Below are 26,805 nucleotides of genomic sequence, written 5' to 3'. Positions count from 1 at the left end.
TCATTTGGAGGAAAAAAACCCACCACAATTGGCCCAAATCCCTTAAAGCACTACCTACATAAATCTGTTCTTATTTTATCCTTAGGAGAACCTGGAAAGCTTCAGGAAAGGGAGGAGGGAATAAAACAAAAACAAAGAAACACAATAAACATGAGTATTTGCCCTGAGACTTTGGGTTTTATTCCCCCACAACTTGAATCATATTTCCTCCATTACTTTTCTGCTTTTCCTTACATTTAACAACCATCGTGATTGAAGGAGATCATATTAACATAACGAACAAATCACAGACTGTGGGGGTGTGCCTGACAGAGAGATCACCTCCGTTTATGCAGGGCACAGGCCTAGCACCGGCTCTCACCAGCATCCTGTGCTTCTCCTTTAACGGCCAACACACTCTGCTTCCTATTTTTTATTATGATGTCCATGCTAAAGGTAAGTTTTTTAAATGAACTTACAATTAGATAATCATCACTCCTTTTGTATCTGTACCAATTCCGCCACCCCCAGTATCATCTACTGTCTTCATTTTTCTGTGGCTATTTCCAATGACAAATGCGATTTCTAATTGTAATTCTCCTCTTCCAGTTGCTGGTCACCTCTGTTCCCGAGTCCAACTTTTTTAATTGCTACAGAAAGTTTTCATTCCAATAGCTAGGTTCACACTCATCTTGTTTATTGATACAAAATCTAATGAAGGCAAAACACAGTATACCTATTCGTTCTTTTAAACCACCAGCTCCAGAACTCAAGAACAGAGAGAATTCAGTCTAAAGAGTACATTCTTCAAAAAACAATGGTCATTTACAACCGTGTTTGGCCACGCCAGTATTTTAAGTTTTATGTCAATGGGTTTGATTTTGTTATCAAAATCAATTCCTACTAATTCTAAAATACTCTACGCATGCAATATTTGAGACTGTTTCTAAATTTGCCTTATAATAATATTCAAATAAAGACTGTTAGAAAACTAGAGCAGTATTATGTAAGGATACAGCCATGTAATACTGGAATAGCAAACCGATGGACCTGAAATGAAGACATGCATTACATTTAGGAACAAATATACCTTAAAAGTACACAAAAAGCACTGTATGAGGAGGTAATATACAAACACAACAAGGTAGAAAGCTTATGAGTAACTTATAATTTTAAACAAATTACTCTAATGTAACATTGTCTTTTCAATTAAAAGAAATTTAAGAATGTGCTGCAATCATTCGGGCTTGAATATTCCCAGATTTTGGAACACTAATAAAACTACATGAGGTTGTAGAATGTTTGCCTCCCTCCTTTTCAGTCTTTGCCTCCAGAAACTTCACTCCTCTAGGGAAAAGGTATGCCCATGCTAATTGTTTGCAGCTCAAACTACTTTTCCAAAAAATAAATAAATATAAATATATATGTAGATGTGTGTGTGTGTGTGTGTGTGTGTGTGTGTGTATATATATATATATATCAAAGCAAATGACAAGAAATAAAGCTATTAGGGAAATCTATTTACTCAGATTCAATATATTATGCTTCCTAGCTGGGTCTCCTCGTTTGTACTTCACTGTACAAGCTAAGGACAGAGGAAGGTGACATCCATGTACCTCTTCTGGATGACTGAAGGGAATCACATCCCTACAGGAAGACAAAGGCAGAGTTTTCCACTTGCCTAGGGACTTAGATCTGGCCCCTCATTTCTCCATTATTCATCCACCAAGACCCAATCTATTTCTCCCACTTACAGAAAACAATGTATTTTTACTTAAGGTTTCTATAGGATCAGAGCAAAATAATTAGTCTTCTCCAACCTAGACTGATGTGAGAGGGTAGACCTGATCAAAGTTTATAGATTATAAACAATTAAATTAGGTTTACCCAAATCCTTGGTGACTAGGTAGTTATTTTATAATATGTATTCAATTAAAACTTGGACTGATGCAAAAAAATAGGGTTTTTTTAAGTGTACATTACCTCTGGCTGAGCAGAAAGTTCTCTTAGAAGATGACAATTCCACACAAACCGCTGATCTGCCTAAGAGAGAAGTTTTAAAATTAATAAAGTATCTCCTGCCAAGGTGAGTTTCCACAGAAGGAAAACTAATAAGACAATCCCTGTTTCCACCTCGTGGCTTGAAACAGGTCTCTCTGACATGCTCTAAACAGAACTTCCCTTTCCCCTCAAGTCTGCCCCTCCTCTGGGTTTGCCTGTCTCGTTTCCTCAAGCCAACGCTGCTGGCCCCGATAGAAACCTGGGAGTCTTTCTTCTCATCATTTAGTCAATGACCAAGTCCTAAATCTCCTTCCAAATCCATCCTCTCTTCTACGTATCTACTCCTACCACCCTTGGCCAGCACTTAGCCTAACAGCTTCCCTTGCCTAACGTCTTGGCCCGGCCCTGACCACCCATTCCTCCACAGGCTGCCAGCAGGAGTCCTCTAACATGACAAGTCTCCTGTCTCCTGGAAATTCTTCACTGGCTTTCTGTCATCTACAGAACCAAATCTTCTGGGTGGTGAGCACACAATGTGATATACAGATGATGTATTATAGAAATGCACACTTGAAACGAATGTAATTTTACTAACCATTGTCACCCCAATAAATGTAATTTAAAAAAAAAAAAAAGAACCAAATCTTTGCATGGCCTAACCAGTCCTGGGATCTGGCAGCCCAGAACTCTGATCTCATCTCTGGCCATTCTGATTTGCAAACTATAAATACAGAAGAAACTCCGTCAGTAACTAAGGAGATTAACCAATTCTCTCTATAAAATACAAAAACTGACACACACAGCCCGCCCCAAGCTGGAAGTCCCAGGGAGTGGCTCTTACACTCAGCCACAGCCAGATGAACGGTACCGAGACTTAGGTGTGTGTTCCCAATCGGTCTGTCCCAGCTGTACTTGTTACTTATCACTACATCATTGAACTATTTTATAAATCAATGAAATATAACTTACAAACAAACTGTTTCTATAAAGCCGAATGATCTGGAATTTAACTAGATAAAAGGCAAGATGCTAAAACAAAACTGTTGTTGAGTTAGAAGTGGGAATGACAACTATAAAAGATTAGAGAAACATACTAAAATTCTATAGGATTCTGTAAACAGATTGCTATGTAAGTATCAAAATCTTTATGGATGTAATTTATCCAGGAAAGACAATTAGGAATCATGGAATAAAAACAAAGAAAAGCCTATGATCTTACATCAAAAAACTGACCAGGCAATGAAAAATTTTAAGATAAAATGTTTAAGGTATATGTGGTGCATTTATCACTTTTATGATTCCCTATGTTAACTTGAACTGACTCTTGATTAGCTGACAAAAATTCCCATTCCCATCCCCACAGATGTGATGGCTTCTTTTTCAGTTTAGCCTAATATTGTCACCATCTCTGCCTGGAATACTCCATCTCCCACTGTCACATGACCAATAAGGCCTATTCATTATTAAGTCTCAGCTCAAAGGTTACTTTGTAAATTTGTCCCTGACACCCCTAGACAGAGTGAGACCCACCTTCCTTCAGGATACCACTAGGATACCACTACACTTTGTACATATCTCCATGACAGTAATTGTCTCTTGTTTTGTGATTGCTTGAACTTCCGTTCCCTAATACACTGCAGGGTGCCACAAGGCAGGAGCCATGTCCTTTCATTCTGTGTTCCCAAGTGGCTACTACAGTGCCTGGTACATAGCACGCATTTGAAAGACATTTGATAAATGGGGAATGTAGCCACTCCTTGTAAAAGCAAGAGTCTCTTTGTAGCTATCAAGCCAAATTTCTTGATTGTTTAACTTATATCCGTATTTACAGCTAAGCCTACATAAATTTTACTAGATCATATAGAGTATGAAATCTCAAAAAAGCCAGTCAACTAAAATTTGGATTTGAAATTACCATTTGTATTGGTCAAAACTGGTCAATTTCCAAACTGGTCAATTACTGGCAATTTCATCGGGTCCAACCTAATAGGTAACTGACATCAACATTTTAAATTCTGTCTGCCTCCAAACACATCTAAGGTTTGTTAATCAAAAAATCAAGGCAGCAATTATCCATGTTCCTGAACTGCAGAAATTTTAAGTTGAGATAATTTGAGGTCCAGTTTTAAAGATACACTCATCTTTAAAAAAAAAAAGAAAAAAGAAAAATTACAACCTCCCCTTAAACAAAAGGATATTTTTCAAGTTCTTAAGTCAGTAAGTTGTTACTTTTCTAGCTGCAAAAACTATAAATACCACTTCAGAAACAACATCACGTGTTGGAACAGTAATTTTACAAGCGTAATTGCGTTACTAAGGCTAATAACTGTTACACTATATAGCAGGGAGAGCTTGTTTAGACTGGATTTCTGACTACCTACATCAGTGGTTCTCGGTCCTGTCTGTGTAACATATACCAGTTCGGGGGTCCTGAACTTGAAGTTGTGATGTGTATTTGAGACATGGTATGTTTCCCAAGCCCCATACATAACCCTGACACAGCCAAAATTGAGAAATATCAATATGTATTTTTATGGACGAAATAGAGATATGCCCCTTAAAAAAAACCCAAATAAGTAAAAATAACTGACCCTTATAATATATATATATATATATATACATACATATATATGTGTGTGTGTGTATACATATATATATATATATATATAATAAACTTACCCTTTCCAAGAGACTCATTTCTTGAAATTCTGGACTAGTGTTGGACAGCCGCTGCAAAGTGTGGGTCAAATCATACGTGGTTGAAAAGTAAAACCCATCCACATTCAAGACATGGTTTATCATTCCTAGGAAGGTTTTATTATCTTGTAACTATAACCAAAGGGGAGAAAAAAATCAGTCTATCTCATACTTGAAAAGGAATGTCAACATGAAAAAAGAAGGAATATAAAAACCTGTAAATCCAGCCCTGTTAAACACTAGTAGCACAAGGACGGGGCTGGGGAGGGGGACTCTCACCATTTCTACAGGACCAAGGACAGTTCCTGACACAGATGACGCTCATTACATAGTGTAAGGCATTGTTATATTAATTGATTAGGCAGAACTCCTGCCTTTTGGTATCCTTCACAATTTTGACAAGGCATCACCATCTTAGGTTATGACCTACTGTGTGCCAGACACTTTACACAGATTCTCTCTCATTTTCAAAAACAACTCTGTTACATTAGCGTAATTATCTTCATTTAACAAATGAAAAACATAAATTTCCAAGGAGTCCAGTAACACAGAAAGTAAACAAGAGAATAATACCATCCTCATTCTTAAGGAACTTTACTGGTGGGGGGTGGATGGTAAGTAAATCAGAATTTTTTTAAAAAACAAAGATTAAAAGGGAAGTACCATAAAAGTTATATTTATATATATTTAATGAATACCAAGTTGAGATAATTTGTTTTTATCCTTGTTTTAAAAAATAACTGTTAATGTTTGGAAACCAGCTATTTCTTCTATACTTCATTTATGTTGGATTTGAATTCCACTTCTACTTCAATTTTGGTTTCTTTGCACTTTCATGTTTGGTGGCTAGTTCTTTAATTAATATACCACAACTGAAATATAAATCACGTTGTTGGGGGACTGATAACTGAAATCTGGGTATACAGGAATCGTGCAAAAGGATTGAACATATATACACACACGTATAGTCACATGTGGCGGCAAAAGTGAAGAAAACTTTCTGTGGAAAGAGGAAATGAGATAAAAATGAGTGGAACTTCAAATGTATCTAATATTTTATTCTTCACAAAAAGGATATGAAGTGAAATCCAGGTGTTGAGACATATGCAATTTCTGCTCATCCTTTTCCCTCCATATGAAATTTCATAATTTAAGAACTCAGTTTTCTTTTTAAAAAGAAACCAAGAGAAATAAAATATATGAAGAATTTTTTCATACATTTTATGGCTAGGTATATAGGTATGTACAGTGACCTTGCTCTATGGGGTGCTTAAATAATCAGGCTTAAAACCTCCATCAACATTCTTTGTATTCCACCTCCCTCCCGCCACCTCCATGGTACTCCTTTGGGTTTTACAATTAAGTGCTTTTATTTCTTACCTGAATGTCAGTTAAGTGCAACATGGTCTTCTTATAAGAAAGGACGTCAAAATCTGTTGCTTTCCAGATTACATGATTGAAAAATTCACCTATTTTTGTCTTTTTGGTAATGACAATTAGATAATTTCCTGCAAAAAGCCAAGCCAAACTCACATAAATATAAATAAGTCATCTATAAAGCCAAAAACAGCAGTCTTTATTGTTTAAATGTCTAAAAACTGGCAGAATGAGACTGTATTGTGCTGTCTAGCTCAAAGGCCCAAACTTTCTTTTTAAAGCAATCTTACAAGTTATGAACAGAAACACCAGCATATTATTTAGAAAAAATCCTATCAAAAGGTCAAATTCTTTTCTCAACAAGATAAAACCAAAAGCTTTTGGTAGCCAGAGTAGTCACCATAGCAGATGAAAGGTAGGGACAGAAAACACTTCTCTCTCCCATCATCCCCAAGATAGACAGGCTTCTGCTAATACATTTCCCAGTGTGTTGCTTAAAGCGCCATAGGTCATGAGATCTGACTGCTGCAGAGCAGTGGCCCGTCTACGCCCCTCCTATTTCCTTCGTGTCATTCTAAACGGTAGAGAAATGTGCTGAGACAGTATAACTAGTGATTACTGCAGCATTATGGACATCCCGGCTACCATGGTTCACCTTATAAGTTTTCAATTTTACAATGGTGCAAAAGCGACCCTCATGCAGTAGCAACGGTGTTCCGATTTCGGAATCTGGTCTTTTCCGGGCTACGGCTCCATCCGCGGTACTACATTCTCTCACAATGCTGGGCAGCAGTGAACCCCAGCTTCCAGTCAGCCACGGGATTACGGGGGTAAACAACTGATACGCTACATTGTAGTCACTGCGTTCTGCCCAACTGTGGGCTAATGGGAGTGTTCTGAGCATGTTCAGGCTAAGCTAAGCTCTGATGGCGGGAGGTTAAGTGTATTAAATGCATTTTCGAGGTACAGTACTTTCAGCTTAGTTTGGGTTTACGGTGACGCAACCCCCCTGTAGGTCAAGCAGCATCTGTACAAAGACGAGTGGTCAGGACCAAGGGGTCATCACAGCGCCAGGCACCGCATCCCAACCCTGACCCTCGTCACCTCCTCCTCCCACAAACAAAACAGGGTACGCCCTTCCCACTAAATTAATTCTTAGGCTCTGTTCAGGGCTCCACCCCCAAGGGTGCTCCCTGGAAGTTTTCCTAGGTATGGCTCTCTGCTAGAGCTCCTCTCGCCGCTGCACTACAATAATTTACTACTTAAATGCCTCTCCCACTAAACTGTCAAGTGCAGGACAAAAGGGACTTGCATCGTTTACAACTCAGCATCTAGCACCGTACCTGATAAAACAGGAATTTTTAAAAAGTTCAATACATGAAAGTTAGATCAACAAAATCACTTTCCTGATAACGCAGAACCAGGCAACATGCTCTAACAGGCACTATGTCATATTCAACTCAGCATGGGGTTGAAGGTAGGATACTCTCGTCCATCGACGCATGAAAATTTTTCCTTTCAGAATTTATGAAAAATGTCTAGTTGACTAAGGATTTCAACCCTAGCTGAAATAAAACCAAAAACAAAACTGCTTTTTAATAGAACCTCAGGCTGATAAATCTAACCATTTGCCATTTGGGGTATATTACTTTAAGAAATTAATAACAAATACCTAATCTATAGGTTTATTGCCTACAGCATGGTATTAAGTATGTCTTCATCTTATATTCTAAGTGTCAATTTATTACCGTCTTTCCCCATCTTATTTTTCCTTACCTGCCACCAGATGGATTGTGCCCAGTATACCAAATATTGGTCTTGTGACAGCTGAAGGAGGAATATCTTTCTTGACTTTGAAAGGAAAAAAAAAAAAAATCACATAGAAAACGCTCACCAATACAAAAGCAAATTTAGTGTGATTTTAATAGTTACTTCAACTAAATCAACATGCATGATTTGTTCTTAGAAAGCAATACTCCTTCATTAGTGTAACACCTCCATTTTGGTAGAATTTAAAATAAAGATACCCACATTATATATAAAGGTCTCTGCCTGTCTAGAATATGGTGTCAAAAGTAACACAATTCAGCATTCTCATCAGGTAAATTGTGGGTTATTTCTAATGTCAATTTTCAACAAAATTTATTTAACCTCTTACCAGAAAGTAAGTCCCTATCCCATTATGAGAATTAGAAAGTAAATGGAAGCGAGGGTTGAGACAAGATTTTAATCTCAACACGCAACTAATGGAATGCAAAAAAGACTTGCCTACCCACGTCTAAGAATGTGGGGTGTGGAGGCGAAGACCCACGGAAGGTAAACAGAAGGGAAAGCCCTGCTCGCAGCTGACAGTAATATACACAAGTGTGCAGGGAGTCACCATCATCACCAGTGATTTTACCAATAACGCCCTTATAAACGAATTATTCATCTTAGATTACAGAGTTCATTTCATAATCGTTAAACTTTAAGTAAACGTGTTTCACGAAAATATTTTGTGGAACTCTAGGGAATAATGCCCCCAAAAAGGAGGAGGCAGGGTCTCCCCGTCAAATAAGCTTCTTCTGATATCCATATTACCATTCCCAAGAAGAGTCAGAATGCCCAGCAGGAGCATAAAAGCTCTGAGAAGGCCTATGGTAAAACAAAGCTGTTCCACTATTTAATTCACGGTTTCCCAATCTTATGTGGCCATAAAAATTTTCTTTCAGTCACAGTTTAATTATCATCTTGGAATCCATTTTGAGACACTGCTGTAAACCCAAGTTCTTTTTCTTAAAGGCAGTCCTGTAATTCTGAATAAAGTCTAAAATTCATTTCTGTTTCAGTCAGTAATTCAATTAACTTAGCAATGCTATGCCATAATTAACTAACGTGAGAAATGGGAACACCAGCGCAGTAAAAACAGGTCAGAGCAAATCCTGAATATATGGGGATCATTTGATAAACTTAAATAGATAGGGCTGTAAGTTATATTGACTGGAGAGGAACAGCAATAAAACTATGAGAATTCCTGAGAATATATATTGGTTTTTCACAAAAGGAAAAAAAAACCCTCTTTCCGTGCAGTTGTCTGCATTTCCAAAGATAAAAAGAAACTGGCAGAGACACTGAGTGAGTCCGCCCTCACTATCACGGGCGACAGGGTCAGTCTCCTCGTGTGTCTACTGATGAGAGCTTGACACTATCTTTACAGCCAAACTATTAGGTTGACGCAAAAGTAACTGCGGTTTTTGCAGTTATTTTTAACCTTCTAAACCACAACTACTTTTGCACCAACCTAGTATGTCCATGACCTTTAGCTTTGTCCACTCAAATGGGTCTGCAATCTGTATCTACAAATTAAGTGTCACTGAAAAGTCAAAAATAATTGAAAATACATTTATCCATACTAAAGCTTTTATAAGACATTAGGTTGTATCAATATGGTATAAAGAAGTAGCGTGATTAAACTTTAGGAAAATGCACTAACGTGGTTAAACCCAATCAGCTGTCTTGAGAGAGCAGCCACTAAGCAACAGACATAGCAAATGCCAAATTATCAAACTGAAAAAGAGCTCTAAGTCCATTTATTTGGTCAAATGAAAACTACATATATGGTACTTAGCATAACCAGATAACCAAGGAAATGGGAATGCATAGCTATTCCTTTCTTATATTTTACTAACTTATGCAAAATATTTTCATATTTCGCTTATTCATTCAAAAAGTAAATAAATTTACTATTTACTGAATGCCTACTCTATGGTTACTCAAATACTGTATTTAAGAAAAAATATAGAACTCTGTCTATAGGTGAATTTTTAAACAAATGAAATATGAAATTCTTAATGTAATATCACATGGTACATTAATTTGTCACCAAAATTATTTCACATTAATATAGTCAGAAATCAGAGTTCCACACAATTGAAAAAAACTATTAAAAAAGACAAGAAAACTTGTTTTTTATACCCTAGAGAAGCAAAAACCAAAATATAACTGGACAAATAAGATAAAGCTTAGAAACATCATTTGCCTAAAACACAAGTTTTAGTCAGTGATGTTTATATTACTTTTCTTTTATTAAATTGTCCTCAGTCTTGAATACTTTAAAAAAACAAAAGTAGCTATTAAAATTCCATGCACTTAATGCTCAAACAACCTACTCACACTCAAAATACCCTAAATCGTATAGCTAGAAAAAACTTAGACATCAATAAAACCATTCCTGTTCGAGAACAGATAAGGGAATAAAGAAATAATTATGTTTTTAAATCTTTATAAATAGGAAAATTTTCAAGATCATTTCTCTTTTCATAAAAAGGATAAAGCGTAAAATTAATGCATAAAAATCAAACGACATAGCAAGAATTAAAATTTTATAAGGCACTGAGAGATCCACACACTGACACACCTCTGATTAATTTATTTTAATGAATGCAACTTAGGTATGAACTCGTGCTCAGACACTTCTAAATCTGGCTATAAAATACCTGCGAGGGTAACCTCTGTGGACACACGGTCGATGATAAGGACATCATCTGCTCCATCATCACAAGCTTCCACATAAAATTTTTCAGGTGTGATATGCCTAAGAGAAATTTAAAACCATAAATAAAAACCAAATAAAATGAAGACTTCTAATAAACTATTTATTATAACAATTTCAGCAGTTTAAATTGGACACCATTTTCCCAGCTTCTGAATAGATGAAGCTGGTATGCTGTCCTTATGTGTTCACTGCCACTCTTTTCACTGCATTTAATGCTGCCAAGATTTTAATTTGCTATAAAGCCACCAATTTGACTTACACAAGAAAATCATAATAACTTCTAATTTATTATATTCAACATGGTGCAGAAGGCAAGTAGTATAGTAGTTAGGAGTACAATCTATAGAACCAAACTACCTGTGCTGTGTGACCTTGGGCAAGTTATTCATCCTCTCTGTTCTTCAGTTCTGTTATCCATAAAATAAGGCTAATACCAGACTCATCAAGTAGTATTGTTGTGAGGCTAAAATGAGCTAATCTTCGATAAGCACTTAGAACAACATCTAACACACAAAAATACTAAGAAATATTTTAAATAAAACATTTCCAGGAAATCACTTAAAATAAACTACTTTAACATTTGGGTGTTTTTTTGTTAGAATGCCACATTAAAAAAATGAGAATGTGAAAAAAAACCCTCATTCTGCAAAATAAATAAAGGCAGTAAAATTAGGGTTGGGACAGACAACTCAAAATTTATGCACCTTTGTGAACAGAATTTTGGTTCCTCAGGAGATAACTTGGATAATTCAGGCAAGCAATTTAAGCCTTGTTAGGGATTGTCTCGGGAAATGTTAACAATGAACAGAAACAATAAAGTAGAAGTGCAGACTTGCACGTGGGAAAACAATGTAGACTGAGGCTGTGGTTAAGATGGGCCCAGGAGGAAGTGCAGCTGGCTAGGAACTAAGGCTGGCTAGGAAACCAGTCCGTTCAAACCCTCACAACCTATCTTTACTGTTACGAAATCACACTTCAAAAATTTCTTTCTGTACAATTGCAATTCGAAGGCTTTTTCCTTCCCTTTTTAAATTCTACTCCCTCTGTTCCACTCCCTTTGCCCACGAAAAATCTTATACAAACCCATACAATAATTGCTGATATCATTTCTTATTTACCAATCGTGTATAAGCTACTTGGTCTTATAGAAACAAGTCCTGAAGCAGAACAAATTAACTGACCATTTTTTGACTAAGTTCTCAGAGGAACAATCAACCCTAAATTATCCAAATATAACTTATATCCTTTTATGGTTCACCTATATTATTAAGTTCTTAATATCAGTCTAGTTTCCTCCATTTGGGGGGAGATGCTAAGGGAATAAAAATCAGTTTTGCTACACACCAAGCAAAACGCAACAAAGATGACAAATCTGCTTCAAATATGGCAGCCTTCAGTTCAAACCAAATATTCTAATCGTTCATTCCTTTTTATTGCAGAATCCTATCCTATTGTATGGGTTTATCACAATTGTTTATCCATTCACTTGTTGATGGACATTTGGCTTGTTTCCAGTTTGGATATTATGAATAAAGCTACAATGAGCATTCTCCTAGAAGTCTCGAGGCAGACATAAACATGCATTTCTTTTGGGTGACTACTGTAGAAACAGGATGGCTGGATCATATGGTAGTGGTTTAACTTGTGCAGAGAGGAAAAGAGGGGTTACAGGCACAAGGAAACTTTTCAGTGTGGTGGATGTGTTCATTATCTGTGTGGTGATGGTTTCATGGGTATCAAAATGTGTCAAACTGTACCTTTTAAGTACGTGCTGTTTATTGTATATACTTCAATAAAATTATAAAAAGAAAACAAAGTGAGAGGCCCTGAAGCAAAATAAAGAAATACAACAGACTTCAGACAATCTACTCATAGGTAGTTACTTCTAGTATTAAATCATTTTTTAAAAATCCAACATTTCAGTCCATATCTGCAGAATGTTTTAAGCAAGTGTAAGTTGCATTCTAAGAATAAGTCAATAAATTTATTGAAAAGCTACCATATGCTAAGCACTAAACAATGACTAGGAGGTAGGTGATACACAAAAACTAAAAGGGAAACAGAAGAAAAAATTGTTTTTATCAAAAAGCAGACCTGAAAAACAAGACTTGTTTATAAAAGCTTTTGAAAAAAAGTGTTGTCTCTAAACCAGAGGACATTTTGATAATAGTCCCTCTGCACCCCACATCCCGCCACTCTTCCAAATGCTGTGTTAAGTGCCTGTGCAGGAGGGGACGTCCAACCGCATTGTCTGGGACTTAAACAGGCTCACGACCTGAAGTCACGTGCAGTGCTTTCACACAGTGGCTGGTGCTATCACGGAACCTCCTGTCCCAACTCTAACGTCCTAGGAAACTCCAGGAGGTCTTTTCATAAGCATCAAATGAGTAACAACAAAAAAATCTCTCTTCCGTTACCTTATGTTTAAAATAATGGATTATAACACTGCCAAGAAACAGTCCATTAGCAATGCTGTTTTAGTGTTAAGTCAACTACCAACCATCCAGAATTACAATCAACAAACACATGCAAACCCTGTTTACATGGAAAATCATAAACCTCTAATCAAACACTACTTCAACCAATTATAAATAAGAGCGTTGCATGAGTAGTGACACCGAAAGGCCTCAAGATTTGCAGTAAAACAAGGGGTTCTCCTCCTGACTTTGCTGTTACAGCCATGGAATGCCGGCCGAGTTATGAGTGTCTACCCCATGTCAGGTCCTTTTTAGGCACCACTGGTACAAAGTCCCTGGATTACGGTGCTTACATTCTGCTAGGAAAGACAATCAATATGAGAAGAAGTAATTCAGTGATTTCAAACAGTGGTAAAGGCGATGAAGAAAATACGGAACATAAAAAAGCTCCTGGCACCACTGTGATCAAAGAAATCTCTATCCTTAATTAAGCCTGGGGATGAACAGTGAGAATTAAACGAGGATTTATGAAGGACCAACTCACAGGTACATTTTATCATTAACCAGAATATCCTTTCACACAGAAGGGAGACAAATTACAAATAATCATGGCAGGACACTGAAAGGTTATTAAATGCACACTTTAAAGAAATAATAAAATGGAAGGCATTGATTGATATCTTTGTCACGTGAATACCTCAGCAATTTAGTTTTGATAGGAAGATACTGGAATCAAATTACATCCCAATTTAAACATATTTTATTTGAACATATAAAACTGGGATGCATGAACAGCAACATATTAGCTATATAACTATGCTTTAATTCCTACCTATCCTCAATTGTGTTAAGCCGATAATTAGGTATAATTATTTGAATAATACTATTCCAAAAAGTAAAAATACCTAGGTTTTACATTTTTGCCGCAGAATTACAATGAAAAATATGCCTTCCTCATCTAATTGCAAGTTTCTTAATACTTTAAGACCTAAAATATCTGTCAACATATCTGGATAGAACTCAAACCAATGTAAATCTGCATGTTTATAAGAAATCTATTTTTCAAGCCAAAACAGTACAAAAACAAATCTGGAAAAAAAAGTTACATTCCAACAAAGAAACCAGAGCTGCACGTTAGGAGTAACCCTCACCCAAAACATCAAGACTATATAAAACAGTGCTCTGACTTATCAATGACAAACGCTCTGGCATAATAACAAAAGTGAATAAAAATTACGAATGTCTTTCTTGATTTATTTGTAAAGACATGAGTCTAGCAGGTCCTGCTCTGTAGGATCAGCCGCTGCACAACAACCCCTCCACTGTAGTCAAGGCCAGTCCTCACAACCACTGAGCCCCAGCGTCAGTCCCTCCCATTGATAAGCAATTATCAACCAAGGCTCAACTACAGGAGGAGGGCACACACAACCTACAAAAGGGACACAGAGAGCGTGGCTCAGGTGACCAGGAAGACGTGCCACTGAGCCGCACAGCACACCTACTCCATAGGGCCACTCTACTAAGACTGGGGGAAATAGCAGCCCTACATAACACAGAGAAACAAACACAGGGAGGCAGGCAAAATGGGGAGACAAAGAAACATGTCTCAAACAAAAGAACTGAACAAAGCTCCCGAAAAAGAACTAAACCAAATGGAGACAAGCAACCGACCAGACTCAGACTGGTTATAAGAACGCTCACTGATCTCAGGAAGAACTTTAAGAGATAGGAAACATAAAAATGGAGATAGAAAACATAAAGAACCAGTGAGAAATAAAGAATACAGTAACGGAAAAGAATACAGTACAGGGAATCAACAGTACATTAGATGAAGCAGAGGATCAAACCAGCGATGTAGAAAATACGGTGGCAGAAAACACCCAACTAGAACAGTGAACAGAAAAAAGAATCAAAAACAGAGGAGAGTTTAAGAGGCTTCTGGGACAACATCAAGAGTTCCAACATTCGCATTACAGGGTACCAGAAGGAGAAGAGGGAGAGCAAGGAACTGAAACCTATTTGAAGAAATAATGACAGAAAACTCCCCTAACCTGGCGAAGGAAATGGTCATACAAGCCCAGGACGCACATAGAGTCCCAAACAAGATGACCCCAAAGAGGCCCACACCAAGACACATCGTAATTAAAATGTCAAGCGTTAAAGACAAAGAGAGAATCTTAAAAGCCACAAGAGTAAGGCAGTTAGTTACCTACAAGGGAGATCCCTAAGAATGACGGCTGATTTCTCAACAGAAACTTTGCAGGCCAGAAGGGAGTGGCAGGAAATATTCAAAGTGATGAAAGGCAAGGACCTACAACCAAGATCACTCTACCCGGCAAAGCTGTCATTTAGAATCGAAGGACAGTTAAAGAGCTTTCCAGACAAGATAAAGCTAAAAGAGTTCATCATCATCAAACCGGTATTACAAGGAATCTTAGAGGGACTTCTTTAAGATGGGAGGGGGTTGGGGATGGATGAAAAGGGGAAGGGATTAAGAAGAACAAACTGGTTGTTACACAACAGTCATGGGAATGCAGGGTATAGCATAAGGAACACAGTCAATAATATTGTAATAATTAAGTAGGGTGCCAGATAGGTGCTAGATCTATCAGGGTGATAGACAGCAATGGAGTTGAGGGCAGAGTGAAAAAGGTGAGGGTATTAAGAAATACAAACTGGTAGTTACAAAAGTCATGGGGAGGTAAAGCATAGGGAACATAATCAATAATATGGTTAAAAACGATGTATAATGCCAGGTGGTACTAGTTAGAGGGATCACTTCCTAAATTATATAAACGTCTAACCACTATGCTGTACACTTGAAACTAATATAAAATAATACTAAATGTCAACACTAATTGAAAATTTTTAAAAGGGAGGAAAACATCAATAATATTGTGACAGCGTGGCACAGTGTCAGATGGCTGCTGGACTTATCACGGTGATCACTTCTTTAGCACAGGGAATAAAGTCAGTAATGTGGTAATAACACTGTATAGAGCTAGGTGGGAACTGTTGAATAACTATGGCGTATGCCTGAAACTAATATAATATTGTATGTTAACTGTATTTTAATAAATCTTTTAAAAAATTAAAAAAGACGAGTCCATAACAAGAAAAAAGCTTTTAATACAAAAAAGAGTTAGCTTTAGAAAGACAGCAGGTGTTACACCTGCCGTTTTTACTCTGCACAGCCACAAGTGTGACCAATGAAACTGCCGACAGAATGCACTGCAAATCAAGGGTTTTCTTGTAAAAGTGACTGTGGTAAGCAGAAGTCTAAAGATGTACCCCACCCCCAAGATTCCCATCTCTTGGCTATCCATTCAATCTCAGTACTGCCCTGCGGACAGAATGAAGGTTACTAATCAATTGGCCTGAAAAAAGGGAGATTATCTTGGATTGTTGGGGTGGGCCCAAGGTCATCACACTAGCCCTTAAAAGCAGACCACACAAATGCAGCAGGTAGGGAAGGACGGATTTTAATCATGACAAGCTGCTGACGGCTCCTGAGATGTTGGGGCGACATGCACGAGCAGGAGAGAGGTCTCTGGAAGCTAAGGGTGGCCCCATGCTGACAGCCAGCAAGGAAACAGGGACCACAAGCAACTGGGTTTGGCCAACTCCCCAGTAGGTCTGTAAGTGGATTCTCCGCCCCCCACCCCGTCTCCAGTATGAAACGCAAGCCTGCCGACGCCTTGATTTGAGCCCAGTGAGGCTCGTGGTGGACTTCTGACCTACAGAAACTATGAGATATTACATTTGTATTATTTTAAGTCTCGAAGTTTATGGTAATTTGGCACAGCGGCAACAGAAAACTAATACAGTATTCAAATCCCCTACAGAATGAAATAACCTTCACAATAACCTCTGGCCAAAACATCCCCATAAGCAGACACACCTTATCTTCCTGGCACTAAGGAATGACGTGCACCTCTCAATTCAGTTTTGGGATACCTGGTGTTAGGGTTTCTAAGTGATGAAACTTTTTAAAAACCATTTTTATTGGAAACTCTTTAATTTAAATGTTACTAACCAAGGTTTTCCCTTATTTCTTAATCTAAGCATTAGTAGCAATGTTTTCTTGACTGACTCGGGAATATTCTGGACACATCCATTTCTGTGATGCTTTCAAACTCTAGTAATATTGTATGGTTAAAAAAAGATTACGGTTTGGAAACTCTTACAAACCTAGTTTGAATCCCAACTCCATGCTCACTACCACAAGTCCCTGAACAAACCACCGAACTTGCCAGCTCAGCCGTCTCTCCATTAAAAAGAGGCAAGTGATAGGTAAGGGTAAATCATAGAATAAACAAGATAGGCCCAGCGCTAAGAAGAGCCTCCATGAAAGGGTGGCCGCACTATTCTACAAAATGACCTCAGACCACTGGGTTTTGTTTGCTAATTCTTCTGCTGTCTTTGGTCTCTTGAAAAAGCCATTGCCGATGCTCCCACTCCGCTGCTTTACTTTTACATCTGAGACAAAGTTAACAGGCTTCAGATAAAGTCTGAGGAGGGCTACGCAGCTCTGACCACAGAATGAAGCCCACGGGTTTGATTACATCCATTTCCTTCATCTTGCTCAGGGGCCTACGTTCTTCTAAATTCACAGCTGTATTTGGTGGGACAGAATTAGCACAATTTATTTCTCCACACAAATGGTGTGTTACTTCTTTATTAATGTTATTCTTAATATTAAAAGATGATTAATCAACATACAATTTCAGAAATCAAATCCCTCCACTTTTTAATACAATGCACAAAGCTTACATCTAAATAAACAGCCAACAGAGAAAGGCATGTTGCTTTCCCTCCTCAATACACTCTGACTACCTTTATATGAATGCATTTAAGCTTCTTGCCTGTAAAACTTCTATAATGAAAATAAATTATTTGAATTAAATCAATGAATTTTAAAGTCACCCTTGTTTCCACATACAAGTTTTGGTGTGTAACATAATAGATACCTTTCAGGCAGTGATAATGTATTTATTGTAAAATCAAGTGTTTATAAGAGCAAAAGAATCTCCTAATTAAATTTTAACATATATAAAATTACATAAAATATATACATATAAATATATTTTAAAAATACTATATATGGAACAAAAAGGTATCTGTATTATAAGCAATTAAAAGGTCTTTCCCAAGTTGGCATTTAAATTTAAAGTTGATCTGTAAATGTATGAGAACACTGGTGAAATAGACACATATTAGATAAAGACTTTAAATCATATGCAAAAAATATACAGCTACAGAACCACGCCTTTACTAACTGCTACACTCCTGATAATCACACAGTTAATGAATTCACTGTGTGCTTAGAGTCTTTAAAATTACAAAGTTAGAAACTGAAATTATTTTATAAGAAGATGAAACATACAAACACTTGCAGTCTGAATAGACACACCTGAAATGAGAAGATCAACAAATTAAAATTGTAACTGAAGTAGAATGGAATGAAAGCATTCCACAGAAAAAAACCTCAGTATTCTTTCAGAAGATGAAATCTAGGGAGTAGAAAGAGGTGGGTGCAGGCTGTGGGGCAGAGACCAATCATTCAAGTGTAGGTGTGGAAGACAAGCACCTGGAAATGGTCTACTTAACAGTCACCCCAAAATCTAATTGCCTCTGTGGTGAGAGCCAATGAGGTCAATTCCAGAGACTCTCTGCTAACTACACTTGTGTAGTCAAGGTTGTTGGCAGTAGAAAGCTGAAAAGCCTGGAGAATGAGAGGGGAAAGGTGACAAGGACTTGAATGGGGTGCGGTGGCGAGTGAGAAAGTACAACGTTTACATAAAGCGTCATCAGCTCCCCACCCAACAGTGTCCAGGCACCTGCCCTCCCTTACCCGGGGACTGAACGCTTAGCTCTGCACTCCAGGTACCAGGCAACACTAAGAACCCTGCTGAGAGCGCCAAGTGAAGTGAAAAGACACAGAGAGGGGCGTCTGCTCATAGATTGGAACTATCACCCAACCCTCTTCCTCTCCCAGGTTCCCAGAATGCTGGTGGCCAAGCATCCCTGTCCCCAAAATCCCCATAGGAGCTTTGAATTCTGTCTCTGAACAAATGTATTGGCCCAAAAGAAAAGACCTGCAACTGCTGCCATTTCACCACCAGCACCACCACCACGACCCCACCACCAGCACCACCACGACCACCACCACCACCAGCAACACCACCACCAGCAACACCAGCACCAACACCAGCACCACCACCAACACCACCACCACTACGACCCCATGAAAGAGTTCAGTTCCCGCACAATCACTCTACAGGTCAAGCCACCAGTTGACAAGTCTTGACACACAAACACACCTTCCAATTAATTTTTTAGTGAATTTTTAAACATGAAATGACAACCGAGGATCACCAGGTATTTGAGAAAAGCTTCCATCACAAAAGACAGAGACCAAAACAGAAAAATAACTCTGGGTAAACAAACTATCCTGAGAACAAACTTTGGAACACCTTCATAATTGACAGCTTCACAGAAAAGACAGTATTCATGAAACAAAAAAAGAGTGCTACAAAAAATAAAGAATTCAGAAAGCAAGAACATGTTCTTGGCTGAAAAGAAATGATCATATCCAACAAGAGGACTGGAAGACAAAATGGAAGAACCCTCATTGAGAATAGAATAAAAAGAGCTGTAAAACAAGAAAGCATAAGAAGAAAGAAAGGGGGAGAGGGAAAGGAGAGTGAGAGAGGAAGTGGGAGGTAGAAGAGAGGAAAGAGAGAGAGGCTGGATCCAGGATGTTCAACATCCATTTAGCAGGAATTCCAGAAAAGCACGCGAGAAAAAGGAAAGAAATTATCAAATAGTGCAAAGCAAAACAAAACAAAAAATCCCTCAAACAAAAGACAAGCTTCCAGACAGAAAAGGCCCACCAAATAAATGGAAAACACACACACACACACACACACACACACAGCATAAAACCTCAAAACATCATACGGAGACAATCAATCCTAATATTTCCAAAAAGAAAAAAATCAAGAGAACAAAGCACTGAAATATTCAACAACTACACTACTGGGCTGTTCAACAGCAAGGTCTTTAAAATTCTGTAGGATAATAATTTCTAAGTGAGAATTCTGTATGTAACCAAACTATCAAACAAGTGCAAGGATGGAATAAAAACATTGCCAGATGCGCCATGTCTCAAAAGATACCTCTCTTTCACTCTTTCTTAGAAAGAAGGAAAAGTTTGTTTCACAAAAATGGAGTAAATCGAGCGTTACAGGTGGAATTCAAAACAGGAGAAAAGTGAAGGGAATCCTCACGCTGCCGGGGAAGGGAGGTCCCAGGACAACAGCTATGCAACAGGCACGAAGGACGAAGGACGGCCAGTGCGGGTTAAAGAGGGGGTGGAGGTAAGTCAGAGAAGGAATAAATTGACAGATACCTGACATGTTTAAAAGGAGTTTTATTGCTGCTTCGGATACTTAAGATTAATCAGTGATAGGTACGTTGAAAAAAAATCCAGCAAATAAAAAGGAAACAGGCACTTTTGAATTCCAGGAAAAACAGAACGTTTTTATAAGGAAATATAAATACACTATTGACTTCATTTGAACCATATCTCCATAACCGTAACAATATGAACACTGAATATCTTACCATAACTATAGTGAGAGGAGAGAACAGAAAGGTACAAAAGCTCATTTTTCGTCTTCTGAAGTAGGAAGTTATTAGAAGACTAAAACTGAAAAAAACCAGGAAACAGGAATGTAAGCATGTTGTTTCGAAGTGTGGCGTGAGATACTAGAAGAAATCACTTAAAAAGCAGAAGGCAACGACCCTGGGGCAGTGGGATTTGGAGGGCAGAGGGGTGCTGGTGTCCTCTCTTACCGTAAATTTTGTGTATGGTTTACTTTTAAACCACATACACGCATTAGGTTAAAATAAAAATTAAGTTTAAAACCTGTGTTAAAATAAGAAAAAATAAAAGTAACTGTGGATCAACGCAGAGAGTTCCGGTACAAGGGCCCTGGGACTTTTGCTGGATGTTCCTTACCTCGCAGAGAGAAGCCGCTAAATCGCTGCTGCTGCCAGCAGGCTATTCTCATGGCGTTACTGAAAATGGCCTAAGAACTGGAGCGATAAAGATACGAGGAGTAACTGCCAGCTAATCCACATTTCTAAGAGTAACGGTACGGAACGGTTCAGAATCCCACTAATCCTAATAGTAGGTGTCATCCCAGCTCACTCACCTACACATCCCTTTGCTACCTTCTCCTTTCTCTCCTTCCATTTCCCACCACTCTTTAATTGGCCATAACATTAATCTGAAGTATATTTATTTTATGAGGTAAACTTTATTCTGTTAAATTTTATGCTCCCCAGATTTTATTTCAAAAGCTAGTGAAATTAACTTTAACTCTTCAGCACTTACCCTCAGAAACAATAACCAGTGGTATAATTTTTGCTGGTGTGTATGGTTTCATTGTTATTTTTGGTTTTACTTTTCACCAAATAAGCCACCAAGTCTCTGCAGACAAGGACTCTGGGCTTATCCATTCCTCTTGGTATTTCTCACACAAAAAGATAGTTGAAGCCCAATCAATTTTCTTAGAGAATATAACACAATTAGTCAGCAAACACCAGTATTAAGTTGGTTTTTATAGATGGCCCTTAACTAATGTTTTCTTTGGCTCAGTGACAGAGTAAATAGAATTTAAAACATTGTTTTCCTTTCTCCTAAGTAAAGATCTTGAGGGGTCAAATTTTAACTGGATTTGATGTTACAATGTAACTAATAAGAGGGGAAAGAGGGAGTAGTGTATCCTCTGATTAAAGTCTATTCACCATCACTGAGAAGCCAAGTTCTGCCTGGAGTTTTTCAAAATTAACCAGTCAGCAGGCTATACTGAGATCTCAATGTAATAAATACATGGAAACCAAGACAAAAGACTTAATGATAATCAAAAACCTAGTAGGAGAAAATCCTCTTCCTACTGCAAAAAGAATGGCCTTCAGTTGCTGTGATGTCTCACATTTCCATAAAACCCTCATATTACTTATTTTATCAAACAGATTTTAGAAGAGAAGGAGAGCCCCTCCAGGATGATTTGGTCATTAACTAAGCTGTTGCTATCAAATCTCTAAAGTTCAAAGCAATACTGCATATTGAAAAGAACTCTGTCCTACGGTATCTAAACTGTCGGGGAGGTTATCAGAATCCTATCGGTATTAACTATTATTACTTCTAACTGAACAAGAATACGCCCTGGCTCCCTTCAAGACGGGGGATTTAACATCAACCCAGAGTTCTAGTTTCTGTTAAGATGACATGTATTTGGGGAGGTATTTCAAAATAACGTAATACTCAAATTTAACAATTACTTCCTATTGACAACTTTTGTTTGGTTGACTATTTTGCTTTTATGTATTACTGCCCAAGCATAGGCCAAAAAAGAAAAAGAAATTACAGGGAACTAAAAGTTAAATTCAGCAAAGGCAATTCTCATTATTATATTTAATGTAAACATATTTAATCTTATAACCACCTGGGAGTCAACAGGTTTAAAGAGTGCTTTTAAAAAATTACCTTTGTTAAAGTTTATGAAAGGCAATATATTCAATTATAATATGAATATCAGATATTTTTATTTTCTTTCAGTGTTGGCAGTATGATTTTCTAGTATCTGAAAACATACTTTTCCCCCATGTAACATTTATATATTTCAGGAAACAACTAACCCCTTTAAAACCTTGTCAAATCACAATGACTAAAACTGATCTACTTCAAAAATATTACTCTTTGCTGATCTCACACCAATTAGAACGGCTCTTATAAAAAAACAAAACAGAAAATAACAAAAGTTGGTGAGGATGTGGAGCTATTGGAACACTTCTGCACTGTTGGTGGGACTATAAAATGATGCAGCCACTGTGGGAAAACAGTACGGAGGTTCCTCAAAGAATTACCATCTAATCCAGCAATTCCACTTCTGGGTGTATACTCAAAATCATTGCAAGCAAGGTCTCAAAGAGACATTTATACACGCATGTTCATGGCAGTATTATTCACGACAGCCAGGAAGATGGAAGCAACCTAAGTATCCACTGACAGATGAATGGATAAACGAAATGTAGTGTGTGTGAGTGTGTGTGTGTGTAATATTATTCAGCCTTAAAAAGGAAATTCTGACACATGCTAAAACATGGATGAACTTGGAGTACATTATGCTACGTGAAATAAGACAGTCACCAAAGGACAGATACTGGATGACTGCACGTACATGATATACTCGCAGTAGTCAAATTCATAGATAGAAAGTAGAATGGTGGTTGCCTCAGTGTGGGGGAAGGGTAATGGGGAGTTGGTTAATGGGGACAGATTTCATTTTGCAAGATGAAAGGAGTTCTGCAGACAGATGATGGTACAACAGCGTGAATGTGCTTCACATACACCCGTGAAGTGTATATTTAAAAAAGATTAAGATGGTCAATTTCGTTTTGTGTATTTTACCGCAATTTGAAATGACAATAATAAAATTACTACTTACACAGAAGCATGGTGATTGTCATGTCACAAAACTATAGCAAGAACATATTTCCTCAAAAGTCTTACATAAGAATTAAATCAAAGTCTTAATGGTCCAATTTATCACGTCTCTGGTTGAAAACACACGCGCATAACCTTTCACTAATTGGCTAGCAAAGAGTAAACACTGAGAGCGTAAAGAAGGGTCCCCTGGGCCTGCTACACCCAAACCCAGAAGGTGTCCCACACCCCTCGTATCCTCCTTTCGGGTCCCGGCGGTCTCCCCCTCACTTAGTGAGTCCTGAGGCACCTCGTTTACGAGGATAATCGGAGCTTCCCTCCATCCTTCTTTGCAGAGACAGATGAAGAACCTACAGGTTCATGTGCTGGACAGACCACACGCCTGCATCACAGAACAGTTTAGTTTACGTCTGTTCTCAGGGTTGCATCACATTTGCCCGGACTGACAAAAACATGCTTTACATGTTACCAATAATGGATTCCTAGTGTAATTATTTTGTGATTTCAAATGTATCATTGTCTAATATTTTCCCTGCTTACACAAATGATTTAAAAAGAAAAAAGGAGGTGCAAAATAGGGTAGAACTGCCTGGACGTTTTAAAAGTATGAATTTTTAATTCTGAACAAATCAATACTGTTTTCTATATTGAAAGTCTGTACTGTCATGTCTACTATTCTTAATTATAAGTGACTCATTCTACACCAGACATATCTGAGGACTAAGTTGAGAGCAATCTGATAAGAGCAAAAAAAAAAAAAAGGTAATTTGAATAATGCAGTGTAATGGAAAGATCACTGAACGCTGGGCCTGCTGTGTTCCACGGCCAGTCCTGCCGTGGCGGGCGGTGTGACCTGACCGTGGGGCCAAGAGCAATTAGTTCCCGGCCGTCAGCAATGACGGAGGATTTATTTCAACCAATGACCACGCAGAGGCACTGGAAATACATTAATATACGTGACTTAAGCTGCTGCTACTTCAAAAGAATACATTCCAAAGTACTCCAGACTATGTTCAATTTTTGAAGTGCTGGTAGGTTCTACACTGGAAAGTTCCTTTCGTTTTACTCAAGTGATTCACTGAGGATCTGCTCTGCACAAGGTTTTATGCTGGGTACTCAGGAGGCCTGGAGAAGAAATCAATATTAAGGTGTTTCTAACATGTTCCACATATTTGCAACCTACTGTGTTTCCCCGAAAGTAAGACCTAGCTGGACCATCAGCTCTAATGTGTCTTTTGGAGCAAAAATTAATATAAGACCCGGTCTTAGTTTAGTACAAGACCTGGTATAATATAATAAATATAATTATAATATAATATAACATAATATAATGTAACATAATACCCGTTCTTATTTTAATATAATTTTAATATAAATTTTAATTTTTGCTCCAAAACACGCATTAGAGCTGATGGTCCGTCTAGGTCTTATTTTTGCGGAAACATGGTAGTCAGAGAAACAAAGTATTTATAATGATTTTATCAATTATAGGTGGCAAAGTGAGTGGTTCAAACAGTGTTATGGCTCATTCTCTCAGTCCTCTTGTCCCTGAGACAGTAAATACACTGTTAATCGACCCTAAGAGACAGAATGTGCAAACCACGTGGATGTTCGGTGTGTAGTCTCCATGACAGTAGACTGGAATGGCAGCTCAGTAAAGGGAAAGGTGTGGGGGGAAAGGCTTCTTAGAGAAGGTGAATCTCTGTTAAGTATGCCAGGTATTTCATCTCCACTCTCTTTCAATCCTTATAATAGTGAAATAGTAATGCTCTCATTTTACAGATAAAAGTCCCATTCAGAGAGATTAAGTAACATGGCCAGGACACAAAGCAAGTAGTGAGGTCAGGATTTGAATCTAAGTGTGTTCTGACTAAAAAAAGCCTGAGACCTCTCAGCCTTACCATGGATGTGATCAGCGGGTAAAGAGGGGAGAGAGGAAGAAGGCATTTTAAGTAGAAGGATCAAAATAAGCCCAAGCTTGAAGTTGAGAGAGTTGCCAAGTCTGGTAGAAAGGGGGGGAAAAGAAAGCATTGGGCAGTTATGGGAAATAAAGTCAGGGGACAGGCTGTGAAGAGGCTAAAATACAGATGGCTAAGAAATGGGGACTTAATCCTACAGATCTATAAAATGCAATTGGAGATTGTAAGCAGGGGAGCAGAGGATAAAACCAGGGCAATTAGGAAGATCAGCTTCATGGCAGGAAAGAGATGGACTGGAGCAAATGTAGGGCATAATTTTAGAACAAACTATTATTTAAAATCCCAAGCACTTCAATATTTAAATAAATCCAGTAGTAACAGTTTTGTAATAAAATACTATCAAACTGTATCTTATATGGCTCTTAATTAAAACATATCTGAGGCATGTTTTAAAAAATGGCTATTATGTCCTACTAATTTTTATGTGGGTCAGAAACCACTTCCACCTCCAAATGCATCTAAAAAAGAATATTCCTTAGATCAGAGGCCATATTTAAAAACCTTGAACAGCAGGCCTCGCAGCAGACAGGGTCAAAAAGAAGGAATAAAAGCAGACTCCAACTCACAAATTCCTTGGTAAAGAAAACAAAGTTGCACACAAGTGGTATCTTCACATTTCCAGAAGCACTCAGAACTTTTTTTTTCAGGGAAAAAAGTTAAAGACTGACAAATTAGAGAATGACTTTCATATAACCTCAGATTTAGTCTTCGCCCAAATGTATAGTTTCCACTCCTCACACAAATCAATACAAAAGCATCAGCCTCACCACTTAAAAGGCCAAATTTCCTTTCTCTGAAGGATGCAGAGCTTTTGTTTCTTTAGCTCTGGACTGCTGAATTCAGTGCCTCTTTGGCAGCGCGGCATAATTCTCAAGTTCTCCAACCCATTCCGTCTTTACTACAGGAAAATCCAGGTGCGTTCTGTAACCCAACACCGAGCTGCACCCAGCCAAGGCTCCGTATTGCTTAGGCACATTCGAGACGTGGTGGAGGATCGTATTACAACCTTTAGCAGCTATCAGATGAACAGCAATAACCTAATTAGCCAGCAAAGTACCCGTGACACTGGCCCAGCCGGCACCCTGGTCCCAGACACTCCGCGGGACTCAGTCACCTATAGGCGATCACCTTGCCAAGGGGAACCGGGAGAGAGAGCGCGAGGCGACTTGGCCGGAAAACCCGAGGGCAGTGTGCAGCTGGGGTTTTCCGCAGAGGGCGTGGGTCTCGGAGAAGGCCATCTTCATCTTTTCTGCAAAATACCCGAGGTTGGGTAGATGACCTCACTCTCAGTGTTGCACCCCT

At 38.2% G+C, this 26,805-nt stretch overlaps 1 protein-coding gene across 1 annotated transcript in view; it reads right to left on the bottom strand.

Moving 5' to 3' along the window:
• Nucleotides 1-26,805, bottom strand: part of SACM1L (SAC1 like phosphatidylinositide phosphatase) — a 49,799-nt gene that overhangs the window by 21,543 nt on the left and 1,451 nt on the right. The window contains exons 2-7 of the mRNA XM_081073122.1: nt 10,530-10,627; nt 7,831-7,905; nt 6,058-6,185; nt 4,660-4,809; nt 1,963-2,022; nt 996-1,029 (exon numbers count right to left, since the gene is read on the bottom strand). Coding sequence (XP_080929248.1) covers nt 996-1,029; nt 1,963-2,022; nt 4,660-4,809; nt 6,058-6,185; nt 7,831-7,905; nt 10,530-10,627 — 545 coding nt within the window. The remainder of the gene's footprint in view (nt 1-995; nt 1,030-1,962; nt 2,023-4,659; nt 4,810-6,057; nt 6,186-7,830; nt 7,906-10,529; nt 10,628-26,805) is intronic.

Source organism: Rhinolophus hipposideros (genome assembly GCF_964194185.1).
Source record: "Rhinolophus hipposideros genome assembly, chromosome: 14".
Classification (NCBI taxonomy): Eukaryota; Metazoa; Chordata; class Mammalia; order Chiroptera; family Rhinolophidae; genus Rhinolophus; species Rhinolophus hipposideros.
Note: the sequence above shows the minus strand (reverse complement) of the source record. Positions and strands in the feature narration are given on the sequence as shown.